The sequence below is a fragment of the Arachis ipaensis genome, chromosome B05 (assembly GCF_000816755.2).
Source record: "Arachis ipaensis cultivar K30076 chromosome B05, Araip1.1, whole genome shotgun sequence".
Classification (NCBI taxonomy): Eukaryota; Viridiplantae; Streptophyta; class Magnoliopsida; order Fabales; family Fabaceae; genus Arachis; species Arachis ipaensis.
Genome location: NC_029789.2, coordinates 117,268,314 through 117,283,658, shown reverse-complemented (window position 1 = coordinate 117,283,658; position 15,345 = coordinate 117,268,314). Strand labels below are relative to the sequence as shown.

At 34.2% G+C, this 15,345-nt stretch overlaps 2 protein-coding genes and 1 long non-coding RNA gene across 4 annotated transcripts; all 3 read left to right on the top strand.

Moving 5' to 3' along the window:
- Nucleotides 124-9,609, top strand: LOC107643885 (ABC transporter A family member 7-like). Its single transcript, XM_021124314.1, is given in 18 exon segments — nucleotides 124-578; nucleotides 648-1,029; nucleotides 1,685-1,764; nucleotides 1,906-2,050; nucleotides 2,736-2,855; nucleotides 2,929-3,053; nucleotides 3,737-3,886; nucleotides 3,960-4,122; nucleotides 4,215-4,340; nucleotides 4,437-4,520; nucleotides 4,937-5,298; nucleotides 6,374-6,574; nucleotides 6,752-6,861; nucleotides 6,966-7,050; nucleotides 7,751-7,879; nucleotides 8,007-8,112; nucleotides 8,312-8,400; nucleotides 8,919-9,609. Coding segments are annotated over 18 exon segments (2,835 nt in total). The 5' UTR covers nucleotides 124-500; the 3' UTR covers nucleotides 9,219-9,609.
- On the top strand, nucleotides 9,709-10,575 carry LOC110272273. The gene is made up of 2 exons (XR_002363416.1): nucleotides 9,709-10,203; nucleotides 10,375-10,575. It is a non-coding gene; the product is annotated as an uncharacterized LOC110272273 (long non-coding RNA).
- On the top strand, nucleotides 11,265-13,481 carry LOC107640937 (pentatricopeptide repeat-containing protein At3g57430, chloroplastic-like). 2 transcript variants are annotated; one of them, XM_021124312.1, is made up of 2 exons: nucleotides 11,265-12,015; nucleotides 12,167-13,481. In XM_021124312.1, exon 2 carries the CDS (start codon nucleotides 12,310-12,312, stop codon nucleotides 13,342-13,344), a length of 1,035 nt encoding a protein of 344 aa, XP_020979971.1. In that variant the 5' UTR covers nucleotides 11,265-12,015; nucleotides 12,167-12,309; the 3' UTR covers nucleotides 13,345-13,481. The 2 variants fall into 2 exon arrangements, with proteins under 2 accessions (XP_020979971.1, XP_020979972.1); XM_021124313.1 differs by having other exon boundaries at nucleotides 12,128-13,481.

The window sequence follows — 15,345 nt, the reverse complement described above, 5'->3', positions numbered from 1 at the left end:
TCATTCATTCATAATATATAAATTTTTATCAAATATATAAATTTTTAAATTATAAAGAATTAACTAAAAATGAATAAAATAAAATTATATAGATTACCATAACAATTAAAGCCATAAATTACTCAGCAATTCCGCATCAAGTGAACTAGGGGCATTGTAGATTTGTCGTGAGTCGCGACTCCACAGACGGCAATACGGCATAATTGGTAGACAAAAATTCACTACTTATCGAGTCAAAGCAAGCCTCAGTTCACACTCGAAATAAGTTGAAGTTGAGGGATGATTTAGTAGAAAACCATGATATGCATTTTTTTATCTATAAAACCATTTGAAAGAGTTCAAAATTTCGTTGAGGTTTATGTTCCGCTGAAATTTGGCTAAGCAGAATCAAGTTTCTTGGAGCGTAATCCAAACTCCAAAGGATCTTTAAAGCTAATTAGAAGGGAAAAGGTAAAAAAAAGGAAAGGAAGAAGAAGAAGAAAAGAAACAGAGGAGATACAATGGATAATCATGCCAGCGAACCTGCAAGTTTCTGGACTCAAGCAAACGCTCTCCTCCGGAAGAATTTAACATTCCAGGTCCTTGAGCAAACTCTTCTTCTCTCTTCATATCGAGCCAGATTAATATTTGTTTTTTGTTTCTTGCAGAAGAGGAATGCGAAGACAAACGTGAGGCTAATCATGTTCCCATTCGTGCTGTGCCTGCTGCTGCTGCTTCTCCAGAAGCTGGTGGACAACCAGCTGGACAAGGACAAATACAAGTGTGGTTGCACCTGTACCAAGTCAGAAGATGGCCAGTGCCTTGAGAAAGTGTGTGGTGCTCAGTACTCAGATTTGGACCAAGTTGGTGCTTGTGCCGTTCCCAATCCTCCTGAGTGGCCTCCCGTGCAACAAGTGCCTGCCCCTAATTACAGAGCCGTCTCCGCTGACTTTATTTCCGAGTCCGATCTTCCAAACCCCTCCTGCAGGAGTAACGGCTCTTGTCCTATCACCATGCTCTTCACGGGAAACAACCAATCATTTGGTCAAAGTATGTCTACCTATATATTCATTGCTATTGCCATGGCATAATATTATAAGCCGTTAAGCATCAGAACAAAAGATTCATAGAAACAGAAAACAAAAAATGCGTGAAAATAAGTCAAAGCAGCTAGATACACAAAGTGATTAATATAAAATCTGAAGTAAGCATTTGAATGAAAAAACACAGCGATTTAATTTAACAGTTACGATCCTAAACCTTTTGGATAACTAGTACTACAGTAAACAGAATTTTTAAAATCCAAATTGGGCAAAGAAACAAAACGGAAAAGGGAGAAGGGATTGCAGTTTGGAAGCTCAAGGGTTTATCGTTTTTGATAATAGAGATAAGAAGGAGGAGCAGAACGGCGTCTTTGTACCGTTTCAAGAGTCAGGATCTAAACGACGGCGGTTTGATTAAATGCCATCTTAAGAATTCGTTTTGTTTTTTATTGTTTGTGCTTATTTCGTTTCTTTTTTTTTTTGGCTGCTGTATTGTAGCCTTTAAATTGAATTACTTCTTGCCATTTTTTCTAGTTATAAATTAATCTCTAAACAGTTGCATTGTGTTACTTGTTCCAATTTTTCTTGCGTACTACTTGAATAGCATGATGAGGTTCAAACTTTTAAATTTCTTAACCCTGTGCGTTTCTTCTTTTTGACAGTTTTGTACAGGAATATGATCCCTAGTAACTTTACTATGAATACATCTAATGTGATGGCTAGTTTGGCCACAGATCTGCTGGTGAGTTATTTTTTTATTTTAATTTACAATGTTCTCTTGTTGATGGCAAAGTTTTAGTTTCTAAGTGTAAATCTAATTTTGATTTCAATTTTTGTGTTCTTTCTATGTGAAAATTGGATACTGCTGCAAATATCAAAATAGGGATCAGCATCAAAGACAGAAAACACCAATTTTCTTGAATCCGCTTTCTTTTCAGGCCTTCCTGTTTATTATCTACAAAAGCAATGCACAGAGAACTCTACATTTTCCTTTCCACTCCAGATAGAATCCTATAGTATACAGCAAGGTATGGGACATTCCTGTATTGATAAGATTTCGTGTATGAAAGTGGTAACTGAAAAGTGAATCGATAGTTATGGGCTTATGGCTGTGCTGTTTAAGCGGTTATTATAATGAAAATTGACAATCCCTTTTGCCATTCCTGTTTGTGAATCATCGATAAATATGCATGTGCTGAAGAGTAATTGAACTAGCTGGAAGTTATGATAATGGTATCAGAAGTGGAAGAAATGCTTTATAATTGGCCTTTGCATAATGTATTGGTTTGTGTATGTAGCTTAGTGCTTGCTTGATGCAGTTTGACTAATCATAGAGTATTTACTTTGTCAATGAGAAAATTTAATTAAGGATCATTAAACTTACTTAACAGTCAATGAGAAAGTTACTTAATCATAGATGATGCTCTATGATGTATATTGACAAAGTATACAACATAAAATACTGCACTAGAGTTTCTTGTTTACATGTCCAAAGGCCATGGTTGCAACTTTTTGGATGCATTTGAATCACTTTCATAAGGATATTACTCTTGTGGCAAATAAGTGCTCCCGCAAATCATTTTATTTGTTTGCATGGAGTATACTAATCCTTTTCTTTACACACTCATAGGGTAAAGTCATTTTGAATATCTAGGTTGGTTATGTTCAAGGTTTGTATCTAATGCTATATATATTTTTTCCAACTCTCTTTAGAGGTAACATGTGCTCAGGTTTTACCTTTGTGGCGTAATAGTCCTTCTGAAGTGAACAATGAGCTATATAAAGGTTATCGAAAAGGGAACTCCGAGAGACAGATCAATGAGATAGCTGCAGGTAGATACTTATGATTTACGTCTATTTATATAAATTTTGGAAGGGTATACTTATTTTTATATTCTTTTAACAGGTTACGATTTTCTAAATTCCAATCACAATATATATAATGTCAGCATATGGTACAACTCAACCTACAAAAATGACACTGGCTTTGATCCTATTGCATTGGCAAGGGTTCCTCGTTCCATAAATCTGGTATGTGTAAAAGACTTCTTCTATTTGTACATCCTTATTGTTATTATCAGAATAATTGATAAAGCTTGTGAAACTCAATGCTCTTGAGATAATAATCAATTTGATACTTAACGGTTTACATCAGCATCCCAGTAATGGCATCAAGATGGAATGTATGGGAGGGACTAACCCGATTTGGTTACAAAACTCAGGGACCACATTGATTGTTATCTCGAATGTTCTCAGTCCTCAGTATATAAAATTACTACTTACTTGTTAGTCAATGTAGTGAATCTATTCTTTTTTATTTATTCTCTTAAATTGAACACATATTTAAAAGTCAAAACAGATAATTGACTGATCAGTGTTGCAAGAATAGATTTGGATTAGCCAGGAAACTATGTAGTTTCTCGACAAGACCCCTGTTTAATCGTTACTATTTTTGAAAAGCATATTTGAGTAAGTAGTAACTAGTAAGTGGAATTATGATCATGGTGATAAATGAAGGAAGTATTCAGTTACTGTTGTTTTGAAAATTTGAAATTAATCAATGGCTAAACTTAACCATTGTTTCTAAGATGATAAGTGATGCTTATTTTCGGTGTTATAATGTTCCTTTTTCCACTTTAATTAACATTTGGGTATCTAACTTTGTGCACCTGACAGATTATGAAGGGACTGACATGTCTGTATTTCTCTTGCAGGTATCAAATGCCTACCTTCAATTTTTGATGGGTCCTAATACCAAACTGTTGTTTGAGTTTGTGAAGGAAATGCCAAAACCTGAGACCAAGATCAAGTTTGATTTGGCTTCTCTTTTGGGTGGTACTATATAAAATTATAAAGTTGTAAAAGTGTTTCTAGAATAATCAAATTTCACAATCAAACACAATCCTTAATTATTTACATGTGCATTTATTGATGTAGGTTGTTCTAACATCTCTAGTTTATGAGAAGCAACAAAAGTTAAGAATCATGATGAAAATGCATGGTCTTAGTGATGGACCATATTGGATGATTTCATATGGTTATTTTCTTGCACTATCTGTGATCTACATGCTGTGTTTTGTGCTATTTGGTTCAGGCATAGGTAAGAATGTAACCAGCAAACTATTTCCTTTCATTTTTTTTCCCTCCAACTTTTTCCGTTTCTCTTCAATTCAACTGGGTTTTCAATTTCAGGGTTAAAATTCTTTACAAAGAATGACTACAGCATCCAATTCGTGTTTTACTTCATCTATATAAATTTACAAATTTCGCTGGCATTTCTATTGGCTTCCATGTTTTCAAATGTCAAGACCGCTACAGGTTTGATGATAATTACTCCACATTGTTCACGAAATCAATTGATGAATATTTTCTCTTCTCGGATCAGATTTCTGATGCGTTTTTAAATAACTGCAGTAACTGCATACATAGGGGTATTTGGAACTGGGCTGTTAGGTGGTTTTCTCTTCCAGTTTTTTGTCCAGGATACATCATTCCCAAGTAAGTTAGTTCACCCATCTTTGATCATTCATGTATGGTCATTCTGAAGGAATTATTGCTGGATGGATGGATGCTAATTGTTTTTTAACAGAATTAGACAATTTTCTATGAAATATTCATCATAATAATTACATATTCTCAATAAATTTATTGACAAAAACGGCTGTGATGTGGGTTTTGTTCAAGATAAGCAGAGTCACATTGAATGATGTGGGTTAGCATTTAACATTGTATTGATGAATTGAAGGGCACACCCCGTTTAATCCTCTAGTAACCAATGGACTAACATGATCATTGTCATTAGAATTTACATGTACTTGTATTGTATTTCATGTCGGTGATCTTTATGTGTCGTGTATCAGTTGGCTTTACATAAACATTATTCTAGCTTATTGATTGCCTTTGCTACTTCTCAGGAGGGTGGATCATTGTTTTGGAATTGTATCCTGGTTTTAGTTTATATCGTGGTCTGTATGAGTTTTCGCAATCTGCCTTCAGTGGGGATAAATTGGAGACTCATGGTATGCGCTGGGGAGATCTAAGCGATAGCACAAATGGCATGAAGGATGTCTTAATTATCATGTTTGTCGAATGGATATTCGTCCTTTTCTTTGCTTATTACATTGATCAAGTTTTTTTGTCTGGAAGTGCAAAAAGTCCCTTCTTTTTCTTGAAAGGGTTTCAGAAAAAGCCACTCTCTTCTTTTCGGAAGCCTAGTTTGGGAAAGCAGGGATCTAAAGTTTTCATTCAGATGGATAAACCTGATGTTAGCCAAGAGGTGAGTTTCACTTGTCTTGATTACTGGTTATAGAAATTAAAAGCAGGATCCTATATGGATAGAAAAAATGGATGTCCATCAGTAAAGGGTTTTGCTTTCTGGATTTAGAATTTGGTGTGATGATGCTACCTGTGAATAGTGGTAGTATTATGTACAAATGCACAATACTTGAATAACTTGGCATAGCTTGGTGAAGTTTAATATAGGCATGGAAAAAATGAAGGCAACATTAAAGTTAGACTAGGCATACATTTTGTTTTGGATCACTTGGGTGCGTTTGGTTTGCGTTTTTATTTTCTATTTTCATTCAGTGTTTTCTATTTTTTGGATTTTGTGAAGAAAAAAGTGAAAACAATAAAATCTTATTTTCTGTTTTCACTTTCTATTTTTACTTTTTGAGAAAAGTACAAATAGGTCCTTGACATTTTGATCCGCAGACATTTAAGTTCTCGAGGATTTAAAAATACATTTAAGTCCCTAACCTTTTCAAAACCTAGACATATTGATCCCTCATGTTCATTTGGGTCGGTCAGACTCAATGGAAAAATCAAACGTGACTTCTGTTGTATTGACCTGGTTGATACGACACATGAGAGAGTTTTTAAAATTGAACAAATTAGACTCAGGAATCGATATGTCCAGATTTTGAAGAGGTCGGTGACTTAAATGTATTTTTAAATCCTCAGGGACTTAAATATCCGCGGATCAAAAAGTCAAGAATCGATTTGTTCTTTTCTCTTACTTTTCTTTACAAAATCCAGAAAATAGAAAATACTGAAAATAATAACGCAAACTAAATGCACTCTTAAATTGAGGAAACTTATAAAGTGATAAAATAATGGAGTACCCACTTATTATGGAAGTCATTGATCAAAGGATAGTTATCCTAACAGTTTTTCATTTTTCAAGTCTCTTGACTTTTAGAGGACCCAAATCCTATAAATCTAATGGTATTTTCTTGGTGGAAGAACCATGTGCTGCATCTTCCCATCCCCGAAGATGTGATTTAGCTTACTCAATATGGTTTCTTAGTTACACTAATGTGTTACTTTTTCTTTTTTTTTTTTCTCTTCAGAGGGAGAAGGTGGAGCAACTGCTACTTGAACCAACTATTAATCAAGCAATCGTATGTGACAACCTAAAAAAGGTCTATCCCGGGAGGGATGGTAATCCAGAGAAGTTTGCAGTAAGAGGCTTATCCCTTGCTTTGCCCAACGGGGAATGCTTCGGTATGCTTGGTCCCAATGGTGCTGGGAAGACCTCCTTTATCAATATGGTCAGTTAAAGCGAGTCTATTTTGTAGTAGAAAAGAATAATTTTATAAAATACCTTGATAAAAAGAATTCCAATTTATGAATACTTAAAGATATTTGATAAAATGTCATAAATGTTGTGCTTTTATTGACCGGTTCTCCTTAATTCGGAAACCTGACCAGCTTGATCATGCTTACAGATGATCGGCCTCACAAAGCCAACCTCTGGTACAGCATTTGTTCAAGGTCTGGACATAAGAACTCATATGGATGGAATATATACTAGCATGGGTGTCTGTCCACAACATGAGTAAGTTGGATTCTCCTCCTATTTTTATGTTCTCTATCTCATCTTGCATTTATAACGAATGAGAAATCTAATGTTTTTTTCCTCTTCTAAATCTGATATTATAGCTTGCTGTGGGAAACCCTGACAGGAAGAGAACACCTACTCTTTTATGGAAGACTTAAGAATCTTAAGGGTTCAGCCTTAACACAAGTAAGCTTTCTTTATATTATAATCTGGAGTAAAGTATCGTTTTTGTCCCCAACATTTAGGGTAAATCCTATTTGTGTCCCTAACGTTTAAATCGTCCAATTTGTATCCATAACGTTTGTAAAAGTGATTCAATGTTATCCTGCCGTCAATTACACATGAGCGCTTTAATTTGAGTTTTAAAAGTCTCTTCTTGAAGTTAGAATACAAATGTCTGGGATAGAATCGATGATCTACTCCAAAAAATAACTCATCAAATGTTGAAACTAATTCCTATAAAATTTACATAATTCACTTTTTTAGGGACATAATTGAATCTAAACACAAATAATGGGTATAATATTAAAATCGACCACATCCAAGTGAGACCTAATTGAGAATGAATGCATCCAAGTGAGAATAATTGAAAAATATAATCTGATTTGTTAGTATAATTGATAGTAGGATAACACTGAATCACTTTTATAAAGTTAAGGATACAAATAGGACGATTTAAACGTTAGGGACACAAATAGGACTTACCCCAAACGTTGGGGACAAAAACGATACTTTACTCTTATAATCTGAGAGGTTCTTAAATCTTTAGATTCGAGAATTGAGCGAGAGAAATTAGTGTGGATACAAATTGTACAACTATCTCTTCAAACATTTATGTAGCGGATAAGACTTGAGAAGTACTTAATTTCCCAATCTAATGCTACAGGCAGTGGAAGAATCATTGAAGAGTGTAAACCTTTTCCACGGAGGAGTTGCTGATAAACATGCTGGAAAATACAGTGGGGGAATGAAGAGGAGGCTTAGTGTTGCAATTTCATTGATCGGGGATCCTAGAGTATGCTTTCTGCCAAAACAGTTCTATTACATATAAATTTGGACGAATGAAAAAAAAAAAAAAAGAAAGAAATAGAGTATTCATTCTATGTAATCTATTTTTGTGAATACTAATAAATTTGTTAAAGGTTGTTTACATGGATGAGCCAAGTACTGGATTGGACCCAGCATCAAGAAACAACTTGTGGAATGTTGTTAGGCGCGCGAAACAGGATCGTGCTATCATCCTCACCAGTAAGCTCTTACACATTGGTTTTTGAAGCACTGATATAAATTGTTCTGCTGCTGTGTTTTTATTATATCCATTGTTCTGCTTGCTTTCTTGGATTGGATATTTTAGCTTATTGTTACATAACATCATGATTAAAATGTTTTCTTCCTTACTTTATGCATAAATACATTGATTCAACTTGTTTACATGCTTTATTTTCAGCACATTCCATGGAAGAGGCAGAGGTCTTATGTGATCGGTTAGGAATATTCGTCGATGGTAGCTTGCAGTGCATAGGAAATCCAAAGGAGGTATGATACATAAAGTGATATATGCTTTAACAAAACCAATTCCTTATGTTCGTATTAATTATCTATAAATATTTGAACATGAAATAAGCCAACTCAAGTACACGCTATGAATTCAATAAATGGGTTTAGGGCCATCTATGGCCATAGACATTTTACTTTCATTCTCGATAATAAGCTCCTTAGTATGAAATTTTAAGAGTTCAATGTTGATGCATGTAGACATTTTTCACATTATGTAAGGACAGTATTTTTTCCTTACCTGTGCTTGATTTGTATTTTTATTTTCTATATTCAATTTAAGGGTTTTTTGTTTTTAGGATTCTGTGAAGTAAAAAGAGAAAACAATAAAAATAATAAAATCCGGTTTCTGTTTTTTATTTTTCCACAAAATTTTTAAAACAGAGAATATTGAAAATGAAAATGCAAACTAAATGCAATATTAATCTTCAAAATCATGCAAATTAAAACTTGCACATATCTAAACCATGCTTGTGTATACTTGTGTTGGTTTCTCACAGCTGAAAGCCAGATATGGGGGAACTTATGTGTTCACAATGACAACAACTATGGATCATGAGAAAGATGTGGAGAGCATGGTGCAACAACTCTACCCGGCTGCTAAGAAGGTTTACCACATCTCTGGCACCCAGAAGTTTGAGCTCCCCAAAGAAGAGGTCAGGATAGCTAGTGTGTTCCGAGCCGTCGAAATTGCAAAGCGAAACTTCACAGTCTCTGCATGGGGTTTAGCTGACACCACATTGGAAGATGTCTTCATCAAGGTTGCCCATGACGCTCAGGCATTTGAGAAATTGTCTTAAATTCAATACACATTACACACTTCAACATCCTGCTATATACAATTGGTGGCATGGTTTATGAAAGAGCTAATCCTCTCATTGGTGAATCGCAGTTGAAATCCCAACCACAAAAGTATTCACATTTAGTGTTTCTTAAACAGATTGTTTCTGGATTTAAAGCTTTTTACTTCCAGTTTGGGCAGGTTATTTACATGTAAATTTTGTTCCATTAGTTGGCTACGTCGTGTTATTATATGTAGTTCCCAAATGTGTTTGTTTATATTTATAGTTGTAATAATAATTATTTAGCTGTAAGGAGTGGGTCATCTATTAATGTAATTTCACAAATTAGGTTATAGATTTGAATTTCAATATAAGCAGTGTATTAAAAGAAAATTATTGTCATTATTTGTTTATTTAATATTCTTTCACATGTGTTTCATATATATATATATATATATATTTTTAATTTAGCTAATATGTGTCTTTTAAACTTACTAAAAAAATAAATGTAAGTTTAGTTTTTAATACATTTATATTGTGATCAGTTATTACATAGCACAGTAGCTAACACTCCAGACATAGAAATATGGAGTAATTTAAGGACCCTAGAATAGGCATTAAATTGAATTAATGCATGTATAAAATCTTTGTGCACCTCACTACTTAATAATAAAGGAAGGCCTAATTGCAAATTGTGTTTGGAGCAGAATGAGAGGCCACCAATGCCGGAGAGTTGCCAGCCAGCACTAGCACACCTCATAAAGCGTTAGTTGCTGGGCGGCGAACCCATCGAAGAGGCCGGACTTCGGGGACATAGTGGCCACTCTTGAGAAGTACGATGAATGTGTGAAGGAGGGACTTCCCTTAACTCATCATTCAAGACTTGTCAGCAGTAACCTCATTGAACGCTTAAAAGGCTGCGTCTCCATGAGTTCCTCCATACGTGTACATGCTTAACTCCCTCCCCTTCCATACCCCTTCCTCCAATAAAGAACACCAAAAGGTACTGTTATTGTTATTGTCTTCCCTTATTCAAATGAACCTCACATATATATAGCTTAACACATGCTTCCTCTTCTTTAATTTCAACTGTACTATTCCAGACTCTAATTCAGAAAAAAAATGAATAATGCTTTATACACAACAGTTCAAGTAACTATTTTTTTTTGGTTAGGCCATCAATAGAACCAGCTGCGTCTGCAATAGGCATTGAAGAACACCGTTAATTGTTTGTTGGATGAGATAACAAACCGAAAATGCAGTAATTCACTGTGAAAATTGTCACAGAATATTGCAAAATCTAGCTCAGCCAACTATATCTTTGTATTCATTAAGACTCATATGGAGTCCATATGTATAAGGTTGTAGCTGTTAATGCTGTGTTACTAACTGTAAATTTGTGATTTTTATTTCAAGTAATAAGTAGTTAGTCATATAAGCAAGGCGAGTTGCTCCTGAAAGATTCTGAAACAAATTAAAAGCATCTAGAATATCGAATCAAAATCATGGTAATATTGATTATTGAATTTTCATATATAATATATCCGACAGTGTATCGAACTCAACCTTAAAAAGTATGATTATTCATAGCGAGGTTGAGATTCATTATCATGGCCTTACTTATTTCCATGCAAACATGCTCCCCCTTATCCACTGAAACAATAATTATGCTAATCTAGAGCCATGGCAAGTGCAATTTTGTATGATCTGTTTTTCCCTTAAAATTCTAAAATTGATGATCCAAGAGATTAAATTAGAGTCTAAAAGGTTTACTTTCTAATGATATCTGAGATGTAAGTATTTATGCACGTTTAAAAAGTAAAATAGATGATAAAACGTAGGGTGCTACAAACATTCAGCATCTTACTTTACGAGAATGGAAAATAAAGTAATCATATCTTAAAAACTTTAATTATTTAAATACAACTTGTTCCATTTAATACAAACTTTCAAATTCTATAAAAAGATACACTCGACCTAAAAAAGAATACGCACATTAAAAAAAATCAAGAATTGAAGATTAAAAAATTTAGCTAATAAAAATAATATATTTTCTTTTTTGAAAATGAACTCATTCCTCTTCCTCCAAACCTAATCATAGTAGTATAATAAGTTGTTGACTTCAAATATTCGTTAATATTGATAAAAAAAAAAGTATTTGCTCTCTAATGTTTCTCATGTATATATAATATATGCTTCGTCTTTTCATCTAAACAAATAACAAGCAATTAAGTTTTTACTTTTTTAGTATCAATTATTATTGCGCCATTTTATTTTTGAAACTTTTGTGCTCTTTCGTTTTGAGTTATCGTGGAGTTCTTTAATAATTGCTTGTGGACATGTAGGAAAATATGATTATTTATTTATCTTCTATGATAAGTTGCAACTACTGGATTAAACTTTCTCCCAAGTAACATCTAGGTAATTGCATAGGGCTAGTTCTAGAAATGAGATGTTTCTATATGAAAATTTCACAGAAAAGGTTCCAGGCTTCCCTAATCATGATGAAGGATAACATGAACTTTTTAACACAATTGATCAATCTTTTACACGGTGATCACTAATTAGTTGTTTGTTATAGGAAGAACCCATGACACGATCAAAATGTGTAGGAACTAGGAACAAAGCTTTGAAGTTGTCGATTCTGCTCCGAAATTGTGTGTGGTGCTCTGCAGTCCTGCAAGTCAAGCAATGCCATGCCCAAGCTATTCTCCAAGGATTGCTTCCGCATCTCACTCTTCAGACAGATCTCTTGCTAGCCTACTGTAGATTGTGCCTTCTCCGCCATGCTCGGAAGGTGTTCGGCACAATGCCCGTAAGAAACATGCATTCATGGAACATCATGATTGCCTCCTACATTGAGAATTCCTTGTGTTCCAATGCTTTAGCTATTTTTCGTGACTTCAAGAGTTGCAATCTTGTTCCAGATCATTATACGTTGCCTCAACTTTTCAAGGCTTGTGTAGGAGTAGGTGATGCTTGTTTTGGTAAGGTGTGTCACGGTTGGGTGATAAAGCTTGGCTATGAGGGGTATGTTGTTGTGGCTAGTTCTGTGCTCGAGTTTTATGTGAAATTTGGGTTGATAACCGAGGCATACTCGGTGTATTCCATGATGCTTTGTAGGGACTTTGTGGCTTGGAATTTGATGATTTCCGGCTTTTTAAGGGCTGGCTTGTATTTGCGTGTTATCGATTGTTTCAGAGAAATGCTGCTTACAAATGGGGGGAAGATGGATTCCATGTCTGTTCCTAGCATTTTAATTGCTTGTGGGAGGGAAGGAGACTTAATGAAAGGGAAAGAAGTTCATGGGTACGTCTTTAAGAATTGCGAGTTTGATGTGGATACTCCCATTGGTAACACCTTAATTGATATGTATGGGAAGTGTGGATGCTTAAATGATTCAGAGAAGGTTTTCAAGACAATGCGCACCGTGAACGTGGTTACGTGGACTACCATGATATCATGTTATGGTATGCATGGAAATGGGGAGGAAGCGCTCTTGCTATTTCAAAAGATGGTTAATGGAGGAATTACACCAAATTCTGTCACACTTACAGCAGTGTTAGCTAGTTGTAGCCACTCTGGTCTGATAGACCAAGGAAAGAAAATTTTCAATTCAATTAGTTCCGGTTATGGATTGCAGCCAAGTGCTGAACACTATGCATGTATGGTAGATCTTTTCGGCCGTGCTGGGTATCTTGTTGAAGCACTTGAGTTGTTGAGGAGCATGAAATCGTTAGGAACGGGAAGCATCTGGGGTGCGCTTCTTGCTGGTTGTGTAATGCACAAGAATGTTGAGATTGCGGAAATTGCAGCTCATCATCTTTTCCAATTAGAACCAAATAATGCTAGTAACTACATAGCCCTATGTGGCATCTATCAGTCTCATGGTATGCTTGATGGAATTGCAACTGTTAGAGAAAGAATGAGAGAACAAGGTTTGATTAAAACTCCTGGTTGTAGCTGGATCAGTATTGGAGGAAGGGCTCATAAATTCTATCAAGGTGATTTGTCTCATCCATTGTCTCATTTAATTGAAAGAATAACACATCAAATTAGCAACACTCAGTTATTGGATGATGATTTTGGTATTGTTACACATGATGATACCTGCATGATGGCTCATGGCTTTGTAGATCTTTAAAGCTAGTTTATTTACAAAGTTATAGCATGTAATTTATACATGATGAATTTTTCAACACGTTTTGTGGAACATAATTATATTCGGCTTACTTTATAGCCAAGAAACATTTACTTTGAATGTAGTTGACTTTAGTTTTACAGAGTTTTCTTTTTCCTCTTCCCTATATTTCTTTCATGACTTTATTATTATACACTCAACTTCTACCTTCATTCTTTAGCTTCTAATTAGTGTTCATAACTTTTATGAAGATGAATAGAGTTAATTCCATCTTTAAATTTTTTATTCCATTTTTTCTACTAAAATTGTTGGCATTCTAGCATTGCTCCCTTCGAACAACAATCTCTTTTGGCCATAAATGCAGTGATCTTATTTTGAAGCTTCTCATTATATGTTATGTAATATCATCAAAAGTCATAATAAGAAAAATAGAGTAAAGAATTATCATTGTAAACATGCTAATACATCTTGATTTTCTTTTCTTTGATTTTGGATGAATGTTGATACATTATGATACTTAAACCAAACCCCCCCAAAAAAACCCAAAAAAAAAAAAAAAAAAAGAAGAGAGACAAACAAAACAAAGAGAAAACAGTGAGGGAAAACTGGGGAGTGACAATATCAGATCCTCACTATCAACACTATCTTATATAATAAGTGAAGGGAAAAAAAATACAAGAAGTAAAAACAATTCCCTTCATTTTGTTATCTACAAAGAAGGAATCAAGCAATGACTATATTATTGTTCTTTCTGATTATTACTTGAACAGTTGCACTTTGCCCTTGTATCTGTGAGTATCTATATTATCACAAAAAAAGTGAGTTAATATATTTTATTGAAAGACTATATTTTGTTGTTTCACTCTAAAATAAAAGGATAGTGGATATGTAAGCTTAAAATTTTTCTTAGGATCTATGTTAAATTTCTTTGTACCTTGACTTGTTTTCTGAAGGCCTTTGATATAATCAACTGCCAAATCCAACATATCTGCAGTACTTGTTTGCTGCGAAATTAAAGGGAAAGAAGCATGATATCATCAATCAAATTGCTTAATGAATTTTCAAATAAAATTAAATAAAGAAAAATAAAAATCCATGTGCTATTAAGGTTACCTCGTCCGATTTTGGGAAAAGGTCCTGTAGTTTCTTGATTCTTGCACTTATTCTTGTTTTTCTTTCCTAAAAGTTTTAAATCGAATGACATATGAATTTGTCTAAAAAATGGTAAATTCAACGCTTAAAAATTTGACGCTTGTGGACATCAAACTCAATCTCTAGTGATAAAAGAAAATAAAAATTTAGGGTGTCTAGCAATAATTATACTTAAAATTTATAATGACATAACGAGTGTTGAAACGGATTGCGAGAATTTGAGTATTATGGAAAAAAAATTCTAAAACTAAATTGTAATTCAAGTATGTATGATTAAATTACCCTCTCTGCAATGCTTCTTGGGTGAGTGGCAAATCCTCTTTTGGCTCGAATCTTACATGGAGCAGATAGGGGTGAGCATGGGTCGATTTGGTTCAGGTTTATGGTAAAATTAGAATTAAACCGATCAAAATATAATTGGTTCGGTTTGGTTTGAATTTATATTTTTTTGTACATGTATCCGAACCAAACCAAACCGATTAAGAACGGATTGGTTCGATTCAAGTAATTGGGTACCCGATGACTTTGAAATTCATAAAAAAAACCAAATTTTTATCTTAAAAATTCAACAAGTACAATAAACATGTAACATCAATAGAAATAATCCAAACATGTTAAACACCAAATACATTAAAAACTAAACTCATTAAAATCCAAACATATTAATAATGAATAATCATTGTCTAATAGAAAAGTCATATATATTTTTTTATTTTTTTTTTAATTAATATATGATCGGGTTCGTGGGTTGGTTCGGGTTCTGCACCCCCAAAACTGATACCCGAACCAATCACTAACAAAAGTCATCGGTTTAGTTCGGATTGGATCCGATTACCGTTGATTTCAGAACCA

Bases quoted from the DNA above. Each gene is read 5' to 3' on its own strand.
- LOC107640937 (XM_021124312.1), top strand. From the start codon at position 12,310: ATGATGCTTTGTAGGGACTTTGTGGCTTGGAATTTGATGATTTCCGGC.